Source organism: Montipora foliosa, chromosome 9 (assembly GCF_036669935.1).
Source record: "Montipora foliosa isolate CH-2021 chromosome 9, ASM3666993v2, whole genome shotgun sequence".
In the NCBI taxonomy this organism is placed as follows: Eukaryota; Metazoa; Cnidaria; class Anthozoa; order Scleractinia; family Acroporidae; genus Montipora; species Montipora foliosa.
In genome coordinates this window covers 4,231,118-4,241,411 of record NC_090877.1, presented here as the reverse complement: position 1 = coordinate 4,241,411, position 10,294 = coordinate 4,231,118, and the positions used below count along the sequence as shown (strand labels likewise).

The 10,294-nt window shown below is 39.1% G+C and overlaps 1 protein-coding gene across 1 annotated transcript in view; it reads right to left on the bottom strand.

Moving 5' to 3' along the window:
* The window catches only part of LOC137970612 (uncharacterized), a 15,896-nt gene extending 6,133 nt beyond the window's left edge, over window positions 1-9,763 (bottom strand). Inside the window, exons 1-5 of the mRNA XM_068817137.1 lie at window positions 9,630-9,763; window positions 9,311-9,539; window positions 5,133-6,390; window positions 3,659-3,736; window positions 593-1,472 (exon numbers count right to left, since the gene is read on the bottom strand). Coding sequence (XP_068673238.1) covers window positions 593-1,472; window positions 3,659-3,736; window positions 5,133-6,327 — 2,153 coding nt within the window. The 5' untranslated portion in view covers window positions 6,328-6,390; window positions 9,311-9,539; window positions 9,630-9,763. The remainder of the gene's footprint in view (window positions 1-592; window positions 1,473-3,658; window positions 3,737-5,132; window positions 6,391-9,310; window positions 9,540-9,629) is intronic.
* Window positions 9,764-10,294: the final 531 nt, after the last annotated feature.

Sequence of the window (10,294 nt, the reverse complement as noted above, 5' to 3'; positions counted from 1 at the left end):
GAACGACAACGACAACTGTAAAGATCTGTAAATGATCTTTTAGCTGCAAACATTTGGAATATTAAACGGTTCACTAGGTGCCCGCGCGGGCACACGAAGCAGTCAGCGGTAGTCGAAACGGCTCATGCGCAACTGCTGATCTTATAAAGTCTGGATTTTTTAATGCGTGTGTACGCGCGTAGGAATAACGGAACTCACGAAGGCTTTTGCACGAAAACAAGCCCGGTGACCCCTTCTTTTTATTGTTTCAATATAATATTACTATTGAGAGGAAACATCAGAAAAAAAATTAAAAAATTCTACGGAAGGAAATTTCTACTTTGGGCAAATTGTCGTTTTTCCAAGTTTTCAAGAAATCGGCTCCGTAAAATTCTTTTTAAATTGCTGTGCATTTTCCTTTTCAGATACTAAAAGCTATTGCCAAAAAAAAACACGGGGTCACCGGGTTAATTTTTTAGCTATTAGTGACATACGCTAAAAATCAGGGCTGGAAAATCCTTGTGTAACGTTGCCATGGTAACTGCTGATGACAAAATAACAGCTGCTTTTGGTCAAGTATAAGTTATATAATCCAACCATATCAAAATATTACAGTGGCCCTGGTCTGCCTTTATGTTCTATTCTTTCAAAGTTATAAGTCGTCAAAAACCTGAAAACTGGTACCAGCCACCTTAAGTGGTACCTTAGATAGTTTAAGTGGTCATTCAATCCAGGGTGAATAATCACGGTACTACTTGATAAAACTGTTTCAGCTGGCAACTCATGTTTCATCACATGATCACATGAAAGAGCATATAAAGTACCAGTGTCGTCGTCCTTTACAATAGCACCTAACGTCCCCGAAACGTCTTGACCATCTACGCCAATGCTTCCTCCCAAAGGGACTACATTGCTCTGTTTTTGTGCCTGGTTTGGCCTCCATGGGAGGGCAGTTCTAAACCAAAATCCATTGACAATGTCTACTGAGTAAGGTCCAAGAAAGGGTTGAAACTCGGATTCGCCAATGGGAATGGAACCTTTGCCTAGAACATAGATTGTTATACATGGAGTGTCGGTCTGCTGGGAATTCGTGAATTTGAAAGAGGCCTGCACGGAAGTGACGTTGCGATGTTTGTCAAACTGATGTAGGTTTTTGCTTATAAACTCGCTGATTTCATCAACTTGAGATCCATTCAGTCTGTGGGATTTAGAAGGAATCCTAAGAGGTGTGACATTCAGCACATTATCTGCATTATTATATAGATCTAGCCAGTCTAGTTTCACATTCATTATTGAAAAGCTTCCTTGGGCATCTAGCTTCAAACTCTCTGGTACATCATATTCGCCACTAAACACGTACAAACGAATCACCACTTCACCACTTTCAATGTAGGGCAGCACACGCACGCATTCCACGTGCTCAGCCTCAAACTTAATGGTTGCTTCAACGATCTCGGCAAAATTTCGATGGGTCGCACCATCATTAATACCGCCTAAGGAAACACAAATGCAATTCTCAACCTTTGGCGGTTCTCAGCTAAGCATAAACCATAGTTTCGCATTTACTAAAGGTAAAGTCTCTGCTTGCGAGCCAGAAGGCCCATCAGGCCGGCGCTTATATGATTACTTCTCCCCCCTGGATGGGATGCACGTTTATCGCACGGTTGCCCCCAGCATTTCGTTGGTACCCATTTATACATCTGGGAGAAGAGAGGCATCGTGAGAGTAAAGTGTCTTGCCCAAGAACACAACAGTGACAATGTTCCCGGCCAGGACCCGAACCCGGACCATGCCTTCGATCCGGAGCCGAGCACTCTAACCAAACATTTTCTTTGCAAAAGTTTTATTTCAGGACCACAAAACATATATTTTGATTTTTCTTCTGTAGATTTCACTTTTAATGGGCTACAACAGTAACGTAAAGTTAACAAAGTGCCAGTTATTTTGACGGCTAGTTTTAGGGCGTATTAACCCAATTTTTTTATTCATGTGGAATTTAAATAAATAAAGTAACGTTAAGCATTTTGTGGTCTTAAAATTTAACGTTTTGAAAAGTAACTTTTTAAGGTTAGGTGCCGTTTAAGGTTGCTCAAACCAGTTGAAACACTTTCAAGAGACTTAAAAATTGGAAAATTTAGGGTGGCCCTGAATCCGCTACACAGAAATTTTCAAACTTTGCAGATAGTTTTATCTTGGCCAGACAATCACTTATCACTTTCCGGCAATTAAGAATGGCGATCACCGCGTTCGTTTTGGAGATACAGGCAACTTAAGACAAAATATAAGAGTGTTTTTAGATGGATTTCCTTTTGCTATGGTAACTTATTAGGGCACAATAATGAGCTCAGCAATAATTGGTGTTTTATATGGTACCATAACATTGCCGTTATGTGAAAAACTTGTTAAGTCAATCTTCCTAATTGGAAAGTCTCTTTGAAAGTGCTGAAAACGGTTTTAGCAACCTAAAACAAAGTGACTTTACCCAGTTTAAGCTCCAGTGAAAGTACTTTACTGTTTATAAAACGAAAATGTATTTTTACGATTTCTGTTTCTGTCCAACTCAGAACCGTGCACGCATGTTAATTCTGTAGTGACCAATCACAGACTACTGCGTTTTTTTGTGGACAACCCAAAAACGGATTTAAAATCTTCGATAATTTGGATTCTTCTCTTCCACAGCTCAGTCCGCGGCAGATTTGCGCTGCCACAATGGACTTTTTCGATGATGCCAAGGGACATTCAAATCAGCAACTCGATGAAATACAGTGCAGTAGCCCCAAAAAGAAATGCCAATAAACTCAAAGATTTCACCCTTTTATGATTCAAAAAATGGGAACCGTATTAAGACGGAATCCACCAGAAGTTCGAGTAACAAGTGGACAAAAACCTTGTACCAAGATTATAAACATCGTATTGCAAACTTCTGTACGACTGTTTTAAATATCTTCTCAAAAAAAATCATTTCTAGCAACACCAAACGTCAAAAACAACTGTTGAACTTCGTAAGAAACACTTGAAAGTACTGGTGAAATGAAAATGAGGATGAAATTTTACCTGTGTTTGCACAATTTCTCTGACCGTTGAAATATAATTTTTCTCGTTCCCATGGGAAATTGTTTTCGGTGTTATTTCAGGCAAATATTTATATCTTTAGCTTTCAGGAAATGTAAAATGGACTGCAAAATACTTAAAATTACTCTAGTACAAGATTTTTGTCCATTAAAAAATGAAATTGCTCGATTTTCTATCGGATTTCGTCTTAAAACGTTTAATTAATAAAAAATCTGAACATCTCTTTTTCGAAAGTCGAACTTACGGAATCATAAGGGTTAATTTCAATACATTTTCTTATCTTGCTTCCGTAGTTTTTGTGCAAACTGTAATCTCATGCTACAGATGATCAACAACATTATTGTTATATGGTTGCCATGCGATGAAAAAAATCGATTCAATTGTTTTTAATTTCGAGTTTTTAGAAGATTTTATTGTAACGCTATACATCGCCTGATTGAAATGGTATCGGGTATGTAGTTAAGTGTTAGCTCAACTATCCGTCCGAGTAAGCATTTTGCTTGGCCTTAGAATTGCTCTTAACTTAATGGCATCCTTGGAAACCACAGACATTTCTGCAGTTTCCCTTATGTGAAACTTGAAGAAATAAAGCTTCAGTTTGTTCTACCTGTAACCTCCTCACTGGATTTTTGATCCATTCTTCTTTTTGCCGGCTGTGGTGGAATTTGAATAAATGTGGAAGCATCTATTGAAACAAAGAACGACAACGCTTCGTATTAAAAGTGGATGGCGCTTGGTCATAAAAAGAGCATGAACTATTGCATTGACGAATGCAAAAATGGCCGCCAACAAATTATTCTTTTGTCTTTGTGTCAATGAGCCTAACTAGCCTCGTTTTACAGCCCAAATTCTTTCAATTTTAAGTGTGTGAACGAAGCTAGCTAGGCTAATTAACACAAAGACAAAAGAATACCGGTAATTTGTTGGCGGCCATTCTTGCATTCGGTCAATCTACTTGACAAAAATTGATTTATTAAATGAGATCCTGACCAATATATTAGATAAAGAGGGTTTCCAAATGTTTGTCAAATGTAATTGCGCAAATGCGGTTGCTAAGCTTACTGAGTGGCTTAGTAGAAGTAGTGGGAGGGGCAGTGATTCGGTAATTCGGGCGCATTCCACAGATCAGTGGTTTTCGTAGTAGTCGAATGGTTTGCAGGGTTGGTTTAGAGGTGAGAGCACTCGCCTCCCACCAAAGTGACCTGGGTTCCATTTCTGGACTCGACGCTGTATGTAGGCTGAGTTTGTTGTTGGTTCTCTACTCTGCTCCAAGAGGTTTTTCTCCGGGTACTCCAGTTTTCCCCTCTCCTCCAAAACCAACGTTTGAGTTAATTTGAGTTGCTTTGATTTGATTTGTAGTGTCCCCAATTAGTGCTTCAACGCTAGATCGTTTGACACTTTGATAAAGTTCATTATTATTATTATTATTATTATTATTATTATTATTATTATTATTATTATTATTATTATTTATTGCAGTTGAGTGTCATAAAACCAAACTAAAGTAATTAGTCCGACCGATCACAACGGGCACAAACAGCGTGATGACCCAATCAGAATTACTGTAGGAACAATTACATATAACTTGAAGAAGAAGATAAAGAATTTAGGTTGCTTTCCAACAAATAAATGAAACAGTACCTCTGCAACTTAGTTTTTCAGATAATTTTCAAAAACTGAAATTTAGAGGGCCTTTTTGTGGACCTGGCATGTTGCCAATTGGTAACCGATATAATGTCATAGGTGTCCTTAAAGTATTACCCAACAATAGAGTTGCAAAGAGATTTAAAGTTTGCCTACACTATGAAATATGGATCCTTCTTTGGTAGCTTTCATCGTTTCACAAACACTATAGCAACGAAAAACCCTCTCGAGCCTCCTCAAATAATGACTAAGATTGTTAGGTCAAGATTCTGGATTTTGGCCTCATTCTTATTTTTGTGATCATGGACATTGAACCAACAAGCAAAAAAGAACTTGACCAATATCCAGCCATCTTGACCTTACCCTTGGTCAATAACCCATATAAATTTGACATTTGACGATGATGGTAGTATTCAAACATAATCATTAATTCATACCATGAACTAGGCTGATCATCTTTTCCACAAGAATTTTGGTCTGTTGTCTCCAGCTATACTTCCTTGCATAGGAGTCACGCAAAGCCATTGCTTCAGCAAGTCGTATCTGGCCGTTTTTGTTCCAGATCCCCTTGATGGCTGCTGCCCATACATAGGGATCTTCTGAGTCAACGACAAATGAGGAACCGAATGTTACATTTTCAAGTGCTTCTCCAAACCCAGAATTCTTACAAATGATCACAGGAAGCCCAGCTGATAGAGCCTTTAGACCTGTCAAACCAAAGCTTTCTGTTCTTGAGGGCATGATTACAAGATCCACCTCATAGAATAACTGCTTCAGTGCTTCTCGCGTTTGGATGTGGCCTCTCACCCAAAGCCGGTTCGCAGGGATTCCAAAATCAAGCAGTTGTTTGGTGATCTCATCATAGTTCCCTTCAGGTGTTCCAACAAAAACAAGATGAGCATCAGGCAACACAGCAACTGATCTTGCTGCAATGTCAAATCCCTTTAACTTAAAATCTTCAGCATCTTTACTGCCAAACACCAAAACACTGCAGTATTTTCGTTCCTTAGGAACTCGCTTAACACTGACAAAGTCATCAATCAAACCAGGAGTAAAGTCCAGAACATCTTGATCTTTCTGAATTCTTTGGAAATACATGCAAAAGGCCTCAGTTACCTTAGGCCCAACTCCTATGACAAAATTAGCCATCTCGCACAATTTCAATTCAACATTGTGCTTTTCTAAACCCTTCGAGATTGGTGGATTCTCGTGGCTTCTGGACATTCCGAGTTCTTCTAGATCCGTGTGTACCACTTGAACCCACTTGCACCCACGACGACTGCAGATAACCTCTGCACAGCGGCCAAGTTTCACCCCATGACCAACGATCACATCTATCTGCAAATGCTCTGGTGGAAACATCAGCCTATCTAATTCATCAAAATCTGCAACAAAAATCGTTATGCCAAAGCTGAGGGCTTCTTCCTTATCTGCTTCTGAACATTTCGGTAAAAAGAAAGTGATTTGGACATCATGAAATTTGGCCAATTGTATAGCTAGCTCTTGGTTTATAGTGGAAAGTTCACCACTTTTATTGGATCGCCACTCAGAAGCCAAAATAGTGACTTTTATTTTCCTGAAGCAAGAAGTTTGAGCTTGCTCTTGAGACTGCTGCCATGAAGTTGACGCCATAGTTAAACCTGTTCAGTCTTCAACAGTGGGTTGGGTGTGTCTTGAGCCATAGTGTTGTGTGTCCTTAAATAAAACAGAAAAATGCAGGGAAGAAGAAATTAATTTAATTCGATTTCAGCATTTAATTAATGGGAACATAGTTTTTCAGTGAGTGATCAACTCATTCAGTCCCAGGGGTTCCCCATTGACGAGTAAAATCGTCTGGCGTTAGACAGAGTAAAATACTAAGACAAAAGTGTGGCCGGTTTAGGCCAGTTTAAGCGTCATGAAGGGTTAACTGTTTTTGAACACGGTATTTCCATATTTGCCAATTTTGGGGGCAGAAATATGGTATTTGGCAACCCCCGATGTCCCCTTCTTTAATTTATTAAGTTTGCTCCCAAATTGTTGTTTAAAATTGTGACATTGCAGCCGGTTCTTGTAAAATTAATATAATTCACTGCCTTGGGAGATGACTCAAGTTCAAGTCTGGCATCCATTGTTGTTGAAGAGAAATCAAAGTGGCTCAGTGAGCCACTGAACTTGGAAAATGGATTTAATGAAAGGGTGAAAATGTTGAGGCTTCATAACTGAATTTGCATTCATTTATTGGTCATTGCAATTGACAATAAAAATTACCAATTATTTTCAACAATTAAAGTCACTTGGTATTAAAGTAAATCGTGCTATGTCCAACTAAACAACCTAAGAAAAGACCAATTTCTAGGGTTCAAAACAGCACTCTTCCTGACGTAAACAATCATGTACTATCAGCGAGAAGTCAGTGAAAATCCAAAAAGTTCGCCTCTAATTGCTTGAGTCCACTGTGTCATTTGAATACATTGTAGCTCAGCAGTTCAATATCCAGTTCATATGACTTGTTTCCCAAAACCAAGTGGTTGTGGGGATGTGAACCACTTATTGTAACTGTAATCCAAAGGTTGCGAGTTCGAATCTCAGTGGGCAGTTTTTTCCTATAGTTTTTTGTTTCTTTCTTTGCCATTAATGTGCCAACCAGAGCCTCATTGGTTGTCGAAACAAAGGGTCTTTTGTTTCTGTGGTTGGCGCATTTGAATAACAAAAGCGATGTTTGTAAACAGAAATCATGATCCCAATACATGCTGTTTCAGAATACTGAAAAATTTTAATGGGTGCATATTTGTTTCAAACTGCAAATCATAAAATATAATGATTAATGCTCGTTAACTGGTGACGATCACCAGATTTAACCATTACTAGTTGCAGATTTTGGTGGGCATCATCACTCATGACATCAAATTGATAAAAAATACCACTGGAAAAGAAACGGGTTACCCTTGAAAACATGGTAACTTGAATATTGAAACTTCCCTATTGAAATTTTTAATCAACGTTCTACGAATATGCAATAGATTTTTGGTTCTGCCCTGGGCGATCTACAATCTGCGCACTGAGAACTCTTCCACATCTTGGAAATGAAAACAAAATTGTAATCCAAAAGCTTCCGGTATTGCACAAACGAGAGAATAATGAATTATGCGGAAATTGTAGTGATATATTACTGAAAAGAATTCAAATTCTATGAAACATTAGTGACCTTCCTGCTGTTTTTAATGAAGATGAAATGATCTCTAAACATCTTAACAATTTCGAGCTGTCCACAATGCGAGGTACTGCAATTCAGTCAATGTTGAATCCAACATGTTGGACTCATTTGGCCACGGGTGACTCGAAAACACTGACCTCTGGTCCATGGACTATCCAGACTAACTACCCAAACGGACTACCCCAAAAAGACTATTTTTGAGTATTTCTGAGTACTATTGGCCGTAAGCAGCGTCACATTAAGTGCTAAGCCTAAACATCCATTTTAAACAGTGTTGGTCAACAGTATTTAAGTCTCAGCACCCATTTTAAAAAGGCTATTGTATACCTGCCAACTCTCACGCCTTTAAATAGGCGTGAGTCTCACGCCTGTGGGTTGAAAATTTTGATCTCATGCCGGTTCACGCTTGCGGGCCAATTTCTCACGCCTGGTTGAAAAATTTGAGTTGTTGCCGTCTTGCTTGACACAATTTTCAAAAATATGTTAGACCCATGTAAGGAACGAAAACCATGTGTAAAATGAAAAAAATGACAATACCTTCCTCACGATCTCTGATTTTTGAAGTGAAAAACACTGACAGCAAGCTCGCGTTTATACCCGTTTATACGTCTTCGAAAGACTTCGGACGTCTTTGGAAATCTTCGGAAATGATCGTGTCGTCTTCAAACATCCCAGCACTCCCAGGAGAAAATCTCACGCCTATATCTCAGGAAAAGTTGGCAGGTATACTATTGTAGCTTTCAATAATTGTTGCACCAGTTTCACTTCACTTACATGAAGTAGTCCGCCATTACAACACTTATTGAAAGCTAACCCTTTTAAAATGGGTGCTTAGACTTAAATACATGTACAGTTAACCATTACGCCATTTAAAATGGATGTTTAGGCTTAGCACTAATTGTGACGCTGCTTACGACCAATAACACTCACTTGAAATAGTATTTTTGGGGTAGTCCGTTTGGGTAGTCCGTTTGCAATTGGGTTAAGTGCAGTTGGACCAGGGGTCACTGTTTTCGGGTCACCCGTTGGCCACCTCGTTCAACACAGTGCAACATCGTCCAACAATGTTGGATGATGTTGGATCTCTTTGGCCGGGCCTTTAATACAAAGAATGATTTATTAAAATGATCTGTAGTTACTCTGCAATCAGCCTCAAGAATATAATAAAAAAATGTATATGCAAAGCGTAGCGAATTAAAGTCGAATGCATTTATTTGTTGTTGCTGTATGAGTATCATAGCCCAAAACCTTTGCGATGCCAGTGAATATCGCTTTTTACACAGCAGTTTATAGCAAGACTGACAATGCAAGAGTCGCTACCTCGTCAGCTGCGAAAAGATGCTGGGATTAGAAACAAACGGTGCCAAAGATTACTGTTTTAAAAGGTTTTAAAAGGTTTTAATAAGACAAGGAACAAACCTTAATCCAGGAACAAATTGTGCTGCCCGCTCTACCAGCAACCCCTTTCCAAAGCGCAACAAACAGTCGGTGGATGATGTAAACAGGCTGAAATATTTAGCCAGGAAAAGGTAGGTAATAACCTTCTTCACAGCTGTTTTTTGGGGTAAGTACCTCGTGTAAGACTACGTATTTTGTCCGGGTTTCGACAAAACACTGACCCCCGGTCAACTGACCCCCTACTGACCCCCTATAAAATCAATGGCAAAATGAAAATTAATAAAAAAGCTCAGAACTATCAATGGGACCCGATTCAAGTTCATCAGTAAATTTAGCTTACCTGAAACTTTCGTTGCAGATTTCCTACTCTTGTTCTCCTTTTACTGTCTAGTGGAGGTTTTGTTGACGGAAAATCGAGCACAGAATAAGATTGAATATCATCAAATATTGCTTTCGTACGTATTGGGAAATGAAGCAAAGAGAAACGCTGGCAAATGAACAGGCTCGCGAAGGCGAGGGGCCTTGGGACTACAAGCTTGCCATAATAAACTTCCGGTTGATGTTTTTGACATTCATTTTTTTCGGATACAAACGCTTTCATTGGAAAAAGTTTGAACAATTATAATTGTAAACATTATGTTATGTGGTTTAAAGCTATTTTGTTGTTTTAGTGGGGGCTCCCTTTAAGAAAATATCTATCGATGCGAGAAATTTTGGTTTTATAGCGTAACGTCATCGACCGTCCCAGGGCGCAGAAATCGCAGGAAAGAATTATTTTCTGCGCCCTGACCGTCCGTACGTCCGTCCGTCCACCCATCCATGTATGCCAATGTGACCAGTATCATGCTAGTTTACAGCATACATCTTTCATATTGGGCATACATGTTTTGATCAATTGACACCTGCCAAAACAAGGCATCCGCTGACCAGTTTCACGTGGTGAAAACGAAATGCAGCATAAGTGCAAGAAAATTTGCCTCGTCTGGTCAATTAAAGCACTTGTTC